The 17,032-nt window shown below is 43.5% G+C and overlaps 1 protein-coding gene across 6 annotated transcripts in view; it reads left to right on the forward strand.

Annotated features, from left to right (window-relative positions):
• Positions 1-17,032, forward strand: part of fam184a (family with sequence similarity 184 member A) — a 90,082-nt gene that overhangs the window by 48,747 nt on the left and 24,303 nt on the right. For all 6 annotated transcript variants that reach the window (XM_010883014.4, XM_034287860.1, XM_010883017.5 and 3 more), the window contains exons 7-10: positions 4,826-4,948; positions 5,114-5,275; positions 6,273-6,394; positions 15,863-16,013. In XM_010883014.4, the coding sequence (XP_010881316.1) occupies positions 4,826-4,948; positions 5,114-5,275; positions 6,273-6,394; positions 15,863-16,013 (558 nt within the window). The remainder of the gene's footprint in view (positions 1-4,825; positions 4,949-5,113; positions 5,276-6,272; positions 6,395-15,862; positions 16,014-17,032) is intronic.

Genomic DNA, 17,032 nt, shown 5'->3' on the forward strand with positions numbered 1-17,032 from the left:
AAAATCGCGATTCTTTTTTTCACACTACTTTATCGATATCTCTAGAATGTATGTTTATTTATCGACATCCGTCTTTTGAATTACTCCAGCGGACGCTGAACGGGCGTGTTTCTTTAACAGTAATTGTTGTGTGTTTATCACAAAATCTATCACAAAGTCTACCTGATAAAATCCTGTTATTACTGTATTCCCATGGATGTCGTCATTAATAAGAAACCAGAAAAGTATGCTGTCATTTGACTGGTTCTATTAATTTCCTTACTCAAAATGCTAGCACCCAACGCGGCCGCTACTCTTCACATGAGATTGTTTATGTGTTGTTTGGTGATACGGGGTTAGAAACGTCCTTGCTGTTTTGAAAGCGATAATGATGTCGAGGTTAGTAAGAAATAAACTGTGGCTATAAGTTTTGTGTTGTCCGTACTTTATGTTGTTAAATGTTGGTAATATCTTTTAGATGACAACAGCAACCCTGTCGTGATAACCTGATAGACAAGCACATCAGCTGTGGAGCTCGAATGGTTGCTTGCTCAGTCTAGTAATGGAAAGCGTTGCAGTCGCTGTGTAGCTGGCTGACTAGTTGGTTGTTTCTCACGTTTCTTCGGATTTCATTCAAATATGGAAAACGCCATTGCTTAGACAACTAATTGTCCGGTTTTTTTCGTCTGTCAGACTAAAATAAATTTGTGCTGCAACAAGCTGTCACTTTATCTAGCTAGCCAAAAAGCAGTGAAATGTTGTTTCGCTGACGACGTTGTCAATTGATTGCGATGATGTCCTGCATCTGCCAAAAGATGTAAGACACACAATTCCCCTTATCGTTTATAGAAATGTGTATCTCTTGAGATTTGCCTTGTGATTACTATATTATGATCACATTAACTGTACGGACCTTGACTGCTGGCTCGATCTCGTCGCAATATATCGTTTTATGCAAACTTAGACGTTCGTTCTTTCTATTGATTATTAATGGGAGAAAAACAAATTATATTATTCCAAGTTACATTGATGTGTTGTCAAATTAGACTAAACTTCGCTGGCTTAAACCTCCAGTGACTACATTATAGTAAGCCTGAAATAAGACAATCTACTGTTATTTTGCGACTGTTTCTGTTGGATTTTCGAAGTACACACCATGCATGTGTTTTGGGTCAGGATAGACAAACACATTTGCTGGCTACAACAAACAGTAGTTACATTATAGTGAGCCTAAAACCGTATACGCGACTGTTTCTGGCATGGAAACGTTCATATTCAGTCTCGCTAGCAATTGCTCAATTCTTATGATTATTCCCAAGAAGTTAGGAGATACTAGTAAGCCTATTACTGGCTAATAGGCTGTTCAAACGCCCAGTGGCAAAAGCTAACAGTTCATAGACGCTATTTGTGGTGGAAGTAAACTTAACAAGAAATGTTAGTCAGTTTAACTGTATCAATATCATTCATGAATGGCCAATTAGCTCTTAAAACGGCCAATGGCAAAAGAGGGTTTGTTCTGGATATACACAAGAGGCTACTGGCACCCAAACGTAGAGCTCTGTGGTGTGGTGGTTGGCGACACAGCCTTTCACGTGGGCAACCCGGGTTCAAATCTCAAGAGGGCAATACTGTCTATTGCGGCCTGTTGAACTAGGCTTCCCTGGTTTCTTGTTTTATTAGGGGTTGCCCTTGGGGATTAGGTAGAGATTGTCTTTCAATTATATAGTCTTATTATTTGAGGTTTTCTTTAGCACTTCATTATGTATTGAGATTCAGTTGTGACATTGTGATGAATCGTGATGTATTGAATTGTAATGTGTATCGTGATATATATCGTATCGCAAGGTACTTGCCAATACCCACCCCTAATTCACACACACACGCGCAGCAAGGGGATTGCATCTTTCACACTGCAATATCGGATGTTTATCAAGGTCCTTGAAAAGTAGAATAGATAAAAAGACCCAGAAGGGATTGGATCTGGAAATCGGCTTATTCCACTCAACAGCCAATGCTGTGATGAACCCAGCACAAGCCGGTAGTCTGCTTGATGTTAAATGGTAATGTTTGTTTGTGTTAGTTGGAAAACACTATCCTAAACCATCCCCCTAACCTTAAGTAGTCCATGTTGCCTGAATTGTTAATCGTCGCGGTATCAAGGTGTTTGTGTTTTCTGCACTCTCAGTCTGTGCTGAAGTGTTGGATACGTCTGACGTGCCTCCTCAACATCAGTTTTGCACCTCGCCACAGAAATCCCCGCTCTCACTCCATTAAATAATGAAAGGATTTTCTATCTGCTTGAAAACATCTGCTGCAGTGACATGATTAAACTGTCTGTTTTGATATTCCCCACTGATAACATAAGTTAAAATAAAACACTCAAAAGACATGCACGATTGAGTCAACCAAAAGGCAATCTGTCATCTTTTCTTATCTTCTCAGTTTGTCAGCTGCCAAAGGCTCAAGTCAACTCATCCCTCTCTAGTAAGGTAGCAGTATTTAGTCTTTAGGTAATTAAAAACCCGTCCTTTGACAGATATTGGGTTACTCTGCTGTAATTAGTGAGCATCTCGTTTATACCAGGGCCAGCCAATCTAAAACCACTGGTTGTAGTTGAAGCCTTTTCAGCGTAGAAGTGCCCAGCAGCCATTTCCTGGCTGGCCATTATTCTCAGGCGGTTTGAAGGATGACATTGCCGTTGTGGACAGGTGTATCTAACACGTCGGCTTGGTCATCCTTCTTTGTCAACACGTTTTCCCAGCAGCACCCGTGTTTCTCCCTCCTGTTTTAAATTGGAGGAGGTGGAGGTGACAACCCTTCTTGTTCCACCTCAAAATTGGTATCTGAGCTCCAGGTCTAATCTGCCTAAAGCCCAAAGCGCTGGAAGACAGTTATTGCCCATTTCTCCACTTCACTGGGCGCTTTCAGGAACCATAACTCAGGCAGAAAAACGTTGGTCGCTCCACTTTGTCGGGACAACGGTGGAGGTCCCTGGAAAAAAAAAATGGAATGGCTTTAATATTATCAGATTAGAGCCAGAGACGGAGAGGCCTCGGCAGTCTCTCCCCCACCGCTCTGCTGCTGCTTATCACCTCCTCCCCGCGCTGCTCCTCACTCACTCCTCACTCCTCTCACAAATGGAAATCCAGAACGGGGAGCAGTAGAAAAAACAGGAAGCGGAGCAGATAAATAATGAAGAAGAGAGCCTATGTTTGTGCAGCGATGAGTCACAGAGTTGTAAAGAGCAACCTGACAAGTCGATGCGGCGGCTGACGTCCTATTTTGGGCGAACTCCCCCGGGCTCTCTGTCTTCTCCCCTGTGCGTACCGCGCACTGAAAGAGGAGCGGGAGGACAGTCATTTTGTCACTCTCCCGTCCCATTACTTTCTCATGAGTCACCTTCCTGGCTGGCATCACCACCAAAGTGTGGGAAGGACCTTTGGTGAGATGGGTGGTGACTGGTGGAAGAACTGCAGCAGAAAGAATTTTTAAACTTTTAGAAGTTTAAAAAAGTACAGTAGGCACTATGCAAAAGGATGTGAAAGGTGATCTCAAAGACTTCTTCAAAGCCTACACACACGCAACCCTTAATTTGACATCCAGGGAGGAAAACACAGAGGAGAATGCTAATAAGATTAAAGGCATAATGTCTTGACTCTAGTTGTGGTTCAATGTTGTCATGAAACATAGATGAGCTCCCATTTGCGTGTGTGTGTGTGTGTGTGTGCAGAGTCAGAGCAGAGCGATAAATAGTTTTCCATCCAACCACACGTCTACCACGTGGGCAGAGAGCAGTCCTCTCTGAATAAGGAGAAAATAGAAATGATTCAGTCGGTCTTATTTAGTGAATCATTTTGACAACTCTGCTGTTTAATCATATATTCCAAATTAGCCTATGTAGGATGCAGTATTACTTTTCCATTTTTGTTAGTCGTAAAAACGAAAACCAAAGTTACCTAGGGAATTTACCTAGTAATTCCATGTCGTCTTAATGATATTTTAAAATGTATTTGTCATTTGATTTCCAGTGCTATACAGGTCAGGGTGTTGATAAGATTGATAGTGATCCAGTATTCTGTTTTTTAAAAGATGTAGCCAGCTATAGGCCGATTATGAATGATTTTAAACAATCTCTCATCCACAGGTTAATGCTCAGTGCTGACATTAAGGCACAGCGCTTGATATTTTCATTAGAATATCTTTGGTGCAGTTATTTCCATGAAAGGAGCTGAAAATGCCATGCTCATTCCTGCTATCTCCAGTTGGCCAGCGCAGCTGGGGTCATATCTACTGATTATATTGTCTCTGGGGTGTCATCCACTGGAACCAATATCCTGCAATGAGAGGGAATCTTGACTAGAAATCCAATCCATACCAAAGATGTCTGAAGGCTATATTCACTCTGTGATGGCAATTCTAAAGATTCCAGAAAGTGACATGGCCTTTATCAGTGAACTACATCATTCATTTGCTGTGCAGACATCCTCCTGCCATCTTTAGTGGTCTGACGTTGCATATATAATTCATTCACTCATGTCATATATTCTCCCAGCTGTATATCACCCACAGGCCCATGGTAACAACATTTATGTGTCACTTGTGTTTGGTACACCATGTGCACACGTGCGCATTTGAACAATGCGGTCGGAAGACTATGCAGTCGGAACGTAGTGTTTCAATGTAATTTGGTCAACCATCTTATTATTACCTTTCAGTACTTTTACACTGGCGTTGATTTTCCTCTAAATTCTATTTCAGCAGTCACCTCTGAATAAAAAGCCTAGAATTATCCTTCTAATAGTTATTGTGCAGATATTATAACAGAGACTTGGTGGTTTGTTCACAGGAAATGGAGCAGCAGTTTGAGAGAGAGAGGCTGTCCTTGGAGGAGCAGAAGAAACATCTTAGACAACAATTGGACTGCCTGAGGGAGGAGCTCACTGCCAAACTCGAGGAAGCCAATCAGGAGGTCAGTCAGTCTCTTACTTTGACCGTATATTGTGGTCAGGCACGTGTAATTAGAATTACTGATGCTAATTGGGAATGTGTTTTACAAGTAGGTAACTCCAACAGCAGTTTAAAGCCTCTCTGATGTGAGATGTATGTTCCAGCTAGCTGTCTGTCCTCTGTGTAGGTGTTGCGCCTGCAGGCTCTGGTAAAGGAGGGCGAGCAGGGTATTGGTGCTGCCGAGGGACACATCTCCAACCTGAAGGAGGCCCAGGACAAACTCCTGGAGGAGCTGGACGCTACCAGGGCCAGGCTGAGAGAGACCAGCAACCTGTTGACCGCACTGCAGGTGAAAACACTACTCTCTCTCCCTCTTTCACACACTCGCTCTCTCTTTTTCACAAACACACACCCTTTCACAGACTCACTTTCTCTCACTCACTCACAAACACACACAACCACCAAACAGAATCCTCTAGGTCCTTAGTTGTCATCACCTACGAGTCATTAGATATTCCATCACAAACCCAAAATATTTCCTTTCCCCAGTTGCTCTTCTGCCTGGGTCTGTTTTCACTAAGTCACCAACGCTGGTGCTTATATAGTATTCTGGCACAACACGGGATTGATCCCAACATCCTGCTGTTTCAGCACCATCTTGGCTTATGTTCTTAGTGAACTACCAAAAATTTACCAACAAAATCTTTAGCTTAATTCATGAGGGGTAATATTTTCTGTACTGAAGTGATAGCCTTTAGCCTATTCCTGTACCAAATCATTCACTTCCACCTGCTTTGTTCCAGATTCTAATTTCTGAATAAGCCAAGCAGGTTTTTAGATTGGCATACCTAATCAGGCTCACATTCTGAATTCTGTCCTGGTCTTTAAGGAGCCCGTATCCCGTTGTCACTTCATTAGAAGGCTGCCCTTCAGACTGGCTCTTCCATGACCTGCTGAGGTTCCTCTCTCCCTGTCTCTGTGTCTCCTGTCCTCTGGCCCGGCGTAATGAAACAGACTTTAGTCTTAATGTCAGGGGAGATGTTGAACAGCACTCTGTCACAAATGAGAATGGATGGCAGTGGGCTTTAACCTCGCCACTCCTGACTGATGCCACAGAGCGCTGCCCCCCCCAGGTTACTGCTTGATATGGCTATGTGAGCTCAGTCCTGTCCGGCTTCACCCCCCAAACCTTGCGAACAGGGGATCTCCTAACGACGTCCAGGGAACCCAACCACCTGACCTTCTGACCTCACTCGTTTTGTTTTGTAGGGCTTGCTAGGAGGTGATGGTCATGGGAGGTAACGCTGTATCAGTAATCCTCTTCTACTGTCTCCCATCCCTGTCAGGGAGAAATGGAGGCCCAGAAGAAGCAGCATGATGCTAAACTCATCACAACTAAAGAGGAGGAGAAGCTCAAGATGGATAAAATGGCGCTGGAGCTGGAGCTCAAGTGGACCGAGACGTTAAGGTATGTCTTGTATACATGCATACGGTAGCGGGAGTGAGTGCATGGATGTTTGTTTTGGGGTCATCCCTGGGGTGGATTAAAGGAGAAGAGCGAGGGGAACCAAAAGACTTTGGGTTGTGGTAATTGAAACAGTGACACTAAGACGAGGTCCATGATACAGTAACTTCAGAAAAATCATACTGATAATGCCCAACCAGGGCTGGTCCCTGGTCCCAGCCCAGCAGAAGGCCTCTCTGGCAGGCTGGGAGGATTAGAAAACCACAGCCTCCTTAAGGAAAGAGCCAGCTCTGCATCACAGATTATAACCGCTGAAATGGTCCGTGACCATTGGAATTACCTTCTGAGTGCTCAGCCGCTATACACTTGAATAGAGTAATAACAGTGGATTTGTATGCATGACAGCCTGAACCTTCTCGTATGAGCCCCCCCTCAGCTCTGGAATACTTCACCTGCTTTAAATGTAAAGGAGGTAGCTTCCATTTCCTTATGTAAACAAATGACTGAAGACCTAAGTAAGATGGCTTGTTAATGTATGACTTTTAAGACTATAATTTGCATTAGAAGGTTATATTTTTATCTATTGCAATTCAAATGTGTATTTAACATTTGTATTGTTGTACATTATGATCTTATCTATCTACAAATTAACTTAATTAGGTAGGGAGTGCCATCTGCATATTGGATAGGTCCCGTGACATAATACTGCCTCAAAGTATGGGCATTTATTTTCCAAATCCTTGGTTCAGCTGCTGCCTTCGTCTACCCGTCCGTGTTTTGAGACTGAAGCAGCGGTGGTTGTTCACCAAGCAACCTTACCGAGCATCTCACTAAGACTCCTGATGGTTCTACGCCCCGACAAGACACTGCTTATGAATTTCAAGTGCAAAAGAGTTTTGGTGTCACAATAAAGGGCTATTTGAAATTCGGTGTCACCTCAGGGACATGTGAATAATGGTGTGAACAGTACTGCCTCTTATATATGTGAGACTGGAGAGAAGGAAGTTCATCTCAGCCCATCAGACACAGTCAAATTAGTGTCGGTCTCCCTTGCTGGGGTCAATTAATGTGTAAATATAGCATTAAGGATTCATGATTAACAGGAAGGCTCCGCTGCACATGGTGTTCTGCAATAACACCCTCAAAGTTTTCTTCTGTCCTCTTCATGTAATTGGGTTTCATTTACTCTCCTCTCTGTTCTTATTTCAAAATTACATTCCCTTTCAGCTTCTTTTCATTTTGTCGCTATGAATTGTAATTAATATGTTGCGTTTGCTGAACGTTATGAATTTCACACATTGTAGTTATGACAGCATTTGAGTGTTTTTAGTAAGTGAGTAATTAAAATCAAACTAAAGACCTCTTGTTCTTCTACTCTGGCACAGCATTGTGCAACACAATCTCAGTGGGTTCTGATTGGACGTTGGGGTTTCAGTGAAGCTCAGGATGCAATCCCAGTGAGTTCTGATTGGACATTGGGGTTTCTGTGAAGCTCAGGACACGTTCTCAGTTGGTTTTGATTGGACGTTGGGGTTTCTGTGAAGCTCAGGAAACGTTCTCAGTTGGTTTTGATTGGACGTTGGGGTTTCTGTGAAGCTCAAGACAATCTCTGAATAAGTTTGTTTGATGGTTGTTTCTTCATTGTTGCTCTAGTTACTATCTGGGCCATTGACCTCAAGTTCACCCCTCCTGGTTGTTGAGATAGCCTGTGGCCTTGCCCTCATCTCTTCTCTTAGCCGTGTATAACTCGAGCCAACAGGCCACTCAAGATGAAAGCGGAGAGAGGGGAAGGGAGTGCTCTTGCCCTTTTATCCTCCTGTCTTCTTTGTTCTAGACCATTCTCAGTAGGAGGAGGTGCAACGGAGCGCCTCTCTTTCATGTCCTGTGACGGCCTGTCAGACACATCTCTTCACGGGGAGCTGGTCTGCTGATGTTTAGGGAGATGCAGTAGCGGAGAAATACCAGAGTCCCATGCTCACAGTAAAGCCCCCTGTCTCTGTTTACCTTACGTAATGGTGGGCTTCAACATGAACATCATTAGCAAGCTGAACAATTCAGACAGGTACCACCACACCACACTGCCTCTCACAGCCTTTTAAGTACCTAAACCGCAGGAGGTGTGTGTCTGTGTTGTCCAGCACGCTGTAGTGCACACCTGCAGAGTACACACACGAGCACACAGTGGAATGGCACAGACCGAGAATGATTAAACTACTGCTTTGGCTTTGTGTTATGGAAATGGTCCCCTATGATCCACAATTACAGACACTAAGACACAGAGAGAGACAGACACACACAGGGAGACACACACACGCACACACACTGGGAGAGAGACGCACACACACTGGGAGAGAGAGACACACTGGGAGAGAGAGACACACACTGGGAGAGAGAGACAGACACACACACACTGGGAGAGAGAGACAGACACACACACACACTGGGAGAGAGAGACACACACACACACACACACACACACACACACACACACTGGGAGAGAGAGACACACACACACACACACACACACACTGGGAGAGAGAGACACACACACTGGGAGAGAGAGAGACACACACACACTGGGAGAGAGACACACACACACACACTGGGAGAGAGAGAGACACACACACACACTGGGAGAGAGAGAGACACACACACACACTGGGAGAGAGAGAGAGACACACACACACACACTGGGAGAGAGAGACACACGCACACACGGGGAGAGAGAGAGACACACACACACACACACTGGGAGAGAGAGAGACACACACACACACACTGGGAGAGAGAGACATCCACACACACACTGGGGGAGAGAGAGAGACACACACACACACACTGGGGGAGAGAGAGAGAAACACACACACACACACTCTGGGGGAGAGAGAGAAAGACACACTGGGAGAGAGAGAGACACACACACACACACTGGGAGAGAGAGACACACACACACTGGGAGAGAGAGACACACACACACACACACACACTGGGAGAGAGAGAGACACACACACACACACACACACACACACACTGGGAGAGAGAGACACCCACACACACACTGGGGGAGAGAGAGAGACACACACACACACACTGGGGGAGAGAGAGAGAGACACACACACACACACACACACACTGGGGGAGAGAGAGAAAGACACACTGGGAGAGAGAGAGACACACACACACACACTGGGAGAGAGAGAGACACACACACACACACACACAGGGAGAGAGAGAGACACACACACACACACACACACACACACACACACACACACACACACACACACACAGGGAGAGAGAGAGACACACACTCACACACACACAGGGAGAGAGAGAGACACACACTCACACACACACAGGGAGAGAGAGAGAGACACACACTCACACACACACAGGGAGAGAGAGAGAGACACACACTCACACACACACAGAGGGAGAGAGAGACACACAGGGAGCGAGGGACAGGGAGATTTAATTTGAGAGGTGTAGATATGGGTGTGTCTCTCCATCTGTGTGTGTCAGAGGGAGAAACACACAGAGGGAGAAACACACAGAGGGAGAGACAGACACACACATACAAGAAGAGAGACACACACACACACAGGAAGAGAGACAGAGACACACAGGAAGAGAGACAGAGACACACAGGGAGAGAGACAGAGACACACAGGGAGAGGGACAGACACACACAGGAAGAGACAATACCTATTGTTATTTTGGTATGGTTGAGTTGTTTAGTGCAGTCACAAACAGTCAAAATTGTATGGAGATTTTGACAGTTTTATAGATTTTTGGCCATATCTTGGCCTTAGATAAAGATACAGGTAAGCTACTTCAGCAACTCCTTCAAGACTAGTTTCCAGGTGACATATTCTAAGCAATAGTTTTAACTCCCAAGCTTTCATATTTTACACAGAGGTCAGGGGTCGTTCCATAAGGATGAATTGTGCATTTAAAAGGGTAAATTGCAAGATCAATAACTGAAATATTCCACTGTAAAATTGTCTCATCTTGTTACAACCTATAGATACATCTGTGTAGTTGACAATGTAAAAGTTCCAAACTGTTACCTATTGTTATTTTGGTATGGTTGCATGTTGAGTGCAGTCTCAGCTAGTCAACATTGTATATACACTCACCTAAAGGATTATTAGGAACACCATACTAAAACTGTGTTTGACCCCCTTTCGCCTTAACTGCCTTAATTCTACGTGGCATTGATTCAAGGTGCTGAAAGCATTCTTTAGAAATGTTGGCCCATATTGATAGGATAGCATCTTGCAGTTGATGGAGATTTGTGGGATGCACATCCAGGGCACGAAGCTCCCGTTCTACCACATCCCAAAGATGCTCTATTGGGTTGAGATCTGGTGACTGTGGGGGCCATTTCAGTACAGTGAACTCATTGTCATGTTCAAGAAACCAATTTGAAATGATTTGAGCTTTGTGACATGGTTCATTATCCTGCTGGAAGTAGCCATCAGAGGATGGGTACATGGTGGTCATAAAGGGATGGACATGGTCAGAAACAATGCTCAGGTAGGCCGTGGCATTTAAACGATGCCCAATTGGCACTAAGGGGCCTAGAGTGTGCCAAGAAAACATCCCCCACACCATTACACCACCACCACCACCAGCCTGCACAGTGGTAACAAGGCATGATGGATCCATGTTCTCATTCTGTTTACGCCAAATTCTGACTCTGCCATCTGAATGTCTCAACAGAAATCGAGACTCATCAGACCAGGCAACACTCTTCCAGTCTTCAACTGTCCAATTTTGGTGAGCTCGTGCAAATTGTAGCCTCAGTTTCCTATTTGTAGTGGAGATGAGTGGTACCCGGTGGGTTCTTCTGCTGTTGTAGCCCATCCGCCTCAAGGTTGTGCGTGTTGTGGCTTCACAAATGCTTTGCTGCATACCTCGGTTGTAACAAGTGGTTATTTCAGTCAAAGTTGCTCCTTTATCAGCTTGAATCAGTCGGCCCATTCTCCTCTGACCTCTAGCATCAACAAGGCATTTTTGCCCACAGGACTGCCGCATACTGGATGTTTTTCCCTTTTCACACCATTCTTTGTAAACCCTAGAAATGGTTGTGCGTGAAAATCCCAGTAACTGAGCAGATTGTGAAATACTCAGAGCGGCCCGTCTGGCACCAACAACCATGCCTCGCTCAAAATTGCTTAAATCACCTTTCTCATTCTGACATTCAGTATGGAGTTCAGGAGATTGTCTTGACCAGGACCACACCCCTAAATGCATTGAAGCAACTGCCATGTGATTGGTTGATTAGATAATTTTATTAATGAGAAATTGAACCGGTGTTCCTAATAATCCTTTAGGTGAGTGTACATCTTGATAACTATTTAATGACATTTTAGCTTAGCCACTTCACCCATTTCTTCAGACATAGCCCACTGTTGACATATCCAAAACTCATATTTTTCATATTTTAAGCTTTCATATTTTTCACAGAGGTCAGGGGTTGTTCAATATGAATGAATTGAACAATTTCAAGGGTAATTTGCTGGATCAATAACATCAAAATTCCTCAGTAATATTGACTCATACTGTAATATCATGTAGATACAAGTGTCTAGTAAATAGGTTACCAGGTTGGAAATGTTACCTATTGTTGTTTTTGCTGCATTGTCTGCTTTGTGCCTTTAGGGACATTTATGGTGTGGGTTAAGAGAGGTCTCCTAGAGGCCCTATTGGGTTGTAAAGGTATGATTTTCTGAGAACATTAAAATTATGTTGTTTACATTTACACTTCTCATGCTATGTCATAGCATGTTCTAAATCCTCTATCAATATACAGCTGGAAAAATAGAGTTAAGATATTGTTTTAGATCATTTTGTGAAATCGAGTTAGGGTAGGAATTTAGAGAGGTCTCAAAGAGGCCCTATTGGGATGTAAACGGATGATTATTGGACAAAAAAACTAAAAAGGTGACTTTCATTCACACTTTACCTTGTGTAATAACAAATTATACACCAAACATTATACCTAATTTAGAGAGAACACAGTTTAGACATAGTTTTAGTTAATTTTGTAAAACAGTGTTAGGGTTATGGTCTCCAAGATGCCCTATTTTCCTAAATTTAGTTATTTCATAATATAACAAATATCGACAGTTGTTTGTAATGAATATGGATTGTATCTATTCATTTCCTATAAAAAGTTAATCAATTCCCACAACAGATGGGATAAAAATTATCTGTATTTTTGGTCCATCTGATAGGGCCTCTGTGCTACCTACAACATATAGTTTGAAATGATCATAAATCCCAAAATAAATTACATAACATTGTAAAACTGCATGCAACTAACAGGAGAGTTCTAAGGAACATGCTGGCGAAGTTAGAAATGTCGGACAGCATCAGGTCGTGAACATTTCTTATCCACCTTTGCAAATTGTCTTCAAACATCAGATGGATGTACAATCATGCAATCTACCGAAATAATTTCCCCCCCGTTTGAGACAAAAACTAATTACCATGGAGAGGGAGAGAGAACAATCCTATTACTAGCTACCTAGTTATGATCCCTCAAAGACTGAAAGAAAACTATAATTCTCTCTTTTTTTAGGTATTGCAATAAGATAGGCTACCTGTCTCCAGTGTTTTTGTAATTAAATGTAACATTTTACAGATTATAACAAAAATGACTGTTTGTAGCATTGAAAATGTAAGAGAACAGTGATAGCCATGTGTTAATTTATTAAAAAAATATAAAACTGAAATATTTATTCAAGAAGAGAGAGATGTTAACCTAGAGGCCCTACAATACTTCTAAAGAGAGAGAGAGATTTGATTTGAGAGGTGTAGTTATGGTTATGTTTGTGTCCCAGATGTGGGGTTAAGAAATTATATTGTTGTTTTGCATTATAGTAATTTATCAAGCACTCTTATCCAGAGCAACTTGGTTAGTCGACAGCAGCTTGCAGTTATTTAATTTGTCTTAAGGTGACTAAAAGGGACAACCACACAGCCCCATAATAGTAAGTACATTATACAACATTAGGTAACCGTCAGCAAGAATAAAGTGCTAAAAGAAAGAAAACGGTTAAATCAGTTTGTTGGTTGAGTCCATTAATGGCTGCCTGTCATCTCTCTGCTGCTGTCTGAGGATTGGACTGAACACCCTGATCTCAGTGGCTGATTCAGTGTCACCCTGACGTTATGACTCCTCCACTCTCTTTGCTTCCTCCTTTATCCTCCCCTCTCTCCACTCCCTCCTCTTTTCCTCTCACCAGGTGCTGTGTGCCCTCTGAGGTAATTACCCAGATTGGGGGTTTTGGGGCTGGAGTATCAATATGAATACGAAGCCTTCTTTTTGTCTGATGAGATTTGGATCAACACGTGCTTCTTAAACCCCGGTCGCTGGTGTGATGCGTCAGAACCCCCGCTCACCCTGACACTCCACTTTAACAAGCACTACAGGCGGCCCCCGCTTAACCACACTAATCTCTGCTAAATGACAATTAACACGCAGTCCGCACTCTTGGTAAAAGGTTCTCTTAGTGCCGTGAAACACTGAGACGAATACGGCTGTGACGGTGAGGTGGGAGAGATTAGCATGGCACCTGGGGGCATTGTACAGGTTATTGATGGATTTTACAGATGTCTTATCTGCTCCGCTCTCAAGATGTGGACTCTATTTCTAATTACTGCTATGCTCCTCGTGACCTGTCCTGTAATAAGCCTGTTCAATTTGTTTTATTAAAACAGACTTGTGGATTTATTATCATATTATTTAGGGTTGTTTTTATTCTTCCTAAAGACTAGAGAACAATTAGTACTGTAAGCCGGTGACGACACCTGCTGATTCGCATAATATGCACAATACTTTATTGCCATCACCTCCAGAGATCCAGGCCGATATTTGTCTGCTGCTTTTCTGTGAGCTATCCAAGTACGTCGCGATGGAACCAAGGCTCCAAACAAACCTCTACATTCGAGTGCTCTACACTTCTTCTGGAAGCTAGCTCTATCTTAAAACGGCAAACATGTTGAGCGGGTGAAAAAAGCCCTTAAGTGCACGCTACAATGTGTTTAATATGCGGCGTCCGTCCACAAGCCACTGAGTGGATGGCCTTGTATCGTTGAGTGTTTGTTTAAGTGGGAAGACATACAATCACTATATAATTTCACTCATCCTATGAGGATCATGAGCATGGTGGGGTCAGTCTGTAGTAACTTTACATGTTTTCTTTATTACCAGATTGGACCACACTGCTGAATGGCATGCATAATGAAATGTTTGCGTCATTCATGCTTTTATATATAATAGATATATTTCTTTTTTAACATCAAAGGGAGTATTCCATTAATAAATAATTGATATAGCAATTAGCTGAGGTTGGTCAACAGACGATAACGCAGCGTAACAGAAGAACCATTTATTTCGAGGCCCAGGGTTTGTTCGCCTGTGTCACCTGAAAATGAGCATTGAAACTCTGCCGAGTGAACGTTTCTATGACTGAATAACAGGATCTTCAACACCACGTGGATACTTTCTCTGCAGTAACTGCCTGCCCTCCTGCCCCTAATGGAAAGAGCTCCAGTTTCTATTATTACTTATTGTTATTTATTTTTTTAAACACCGTGTCGCAAGCTTGGCCCAGCCCGATTCAACTCTAAGAATTTAAGGCACTGCCCGGGTTTGGGCTGAGAATGACAACTCTAATCTAAATTGTCCAGGAGCTGCGCAGGCCAGCAAGAATTACAGGACATGTCGTTGAATTACAGGACAGCAGTTAACCTCTAACACCCTATGTGTGCCATTAACATCTTTACTGTAGCGAACCCGAAGGGGTGGGGGGGGGGCTGCCTCAGCAGAAATCCCTCCACCTCAATGATGGCCATGTGGAGTCTGTTGTGGAGAAAAGTGCAGAGGGATTCGGTTTATTACATATGCACACAGATCTATCTTTTAGTCTTTTCTTTTTAGCCTAGCAAATGCCCTATATGCTCGGCTGTGCTGTTATTGTTCATCCCAATGAGAAAAGACATCTGTGAAAGGGTCTTCCTGTAAAGCATTTCTCAGAGATGAAATATTTACAGAAGCATGTGCTCATTTGACATGACGTCTGATGATTGCTGGAGTAGTTTTACCTACTGGAACTGTAAAAGCGGATGCTGCTTTATATCACTTATTTACCAGGGCTCCACTGTCAACCATTACTACATATTTTACTGTCCAACCTGGGGTTTGGCTTCTCCAATGCTCTGAGAACAAATAAGGATTCTGTCTTATTCAGATTATTGTTGTTGTATTCCTGTGTTTCTTTGAATGATGTAACATTGTTCATCTTAACGTGTGCTGCAAGCTACTTAGTCAACGTACAGCTCTGATTGGCCACTTATACTGCGTTGTTCCAGTAAGGTTTCGCTTGGGGACTGCTGGATAATGTTTATCTTCTGTATTCTTCATGTAATGCTAATTGTGTGCATGTGGTGTGTCCTTAGGCAGGAATGTAAGAAGCTACGCGAGGAGCTGAGAGAGGAACACGAGGACGACAAGCGCTCCGCCCTCGCCCAGCTGGCCCAGAACAAGGAGCAGGAGCTGGGCTGCGCCCGGGAGAGCTGGCAGAGGAAGGTGGAGGACCTCCTGGAGCAGGTAACCGTACAGTCCGCCCTAACTCTGCGGGAACCATGACCCACGCGGCTGTAGTCCTCCCCCCACCGACACTCCAGCTGTGGTCCAGGACCACGGGGGGCAGTGCCAGGGGGGCAGTGCCAAACACCACCCTAGTTGCTCTGTAGGTTTAATATGGAGGGATTTTCATGTTCACCACCTACCCTCTCATTTCATGAGACATCCATCTGGAAGCGTGTGTCATACAATGTTAACAACTGGCCACTCCCAAATCTCCATGCGTGTATGACAGATGAGCTCAGGGCCTGGCCCAATCCAAGCAGCCGTTACAATGAAAGACAGCTAGCTGCCTCTCACTTGCAGTGGCAGCAACTCCGTCGCTCACTAAAAGCAGCAGAGGCTGGAGTGTGTAAAGGGAGAACAGTGAGTTGAAGGTTGTCATTTTAATCCCCCTGTGTGATATCTATTCAAAGCGTAATTTAGAATATTCCCAAACTGCCACTAGTAGCCCCGCATTGAATGGGCCAATGAAATTTAAAAAATGAAGTTTGAAAAATTTTAAAAGAAAACATTTAAAGCGCTTTCATTTTCTAATTGCATTAATATTCCGTGTATTTCACTGAGAATAATTAGGTTGAACACATTTTCTGGGGGGGAAATGTGTGTCATGTCCTCTCAGTGCATTACAGAGGCAGTGCAGTTCATATTTGGACTGGCTACTAGTTCTGATAACCCCTGATGGTGTTCCAACTGTCCTCTGGTAAAGAGCTACCCCGGCCTAAGCCCCCGTACACTCTGTCCTTTTGGAGCGCTTCGAGCTGTTATTTTGGCTTTGTTGACTCTTGAATGTTTTCCTATATATTTCCCCCCCCCCCATACTGTTCCTCTCCTGGAGCAGCATTACTTCAGTAGTGTTATAAGTTTAGTTCTCTTACAGTCGGGTCTGTTCCACCTGGTTTATTTATTTTTCACCTGACTGCATACAGTGCATTATGTGGGCTAGGTTTAACCAGTGTTACATCGACTGCTTTAGTTTGAAG

Source organism: Esox lucius, chromosome 18, assembly GCF_011004845.1.
Source record: "Esox lucius isolate fEsoLuc1 chromosome 18, fEsoLuc1.pri, whole genome shotgun sequence".
Lineage (NCBI taxonomy): Eukaryota > Metazoa > Chordata > Actinopteri > Esociformes > Esocidae > Esox > Esox lucius.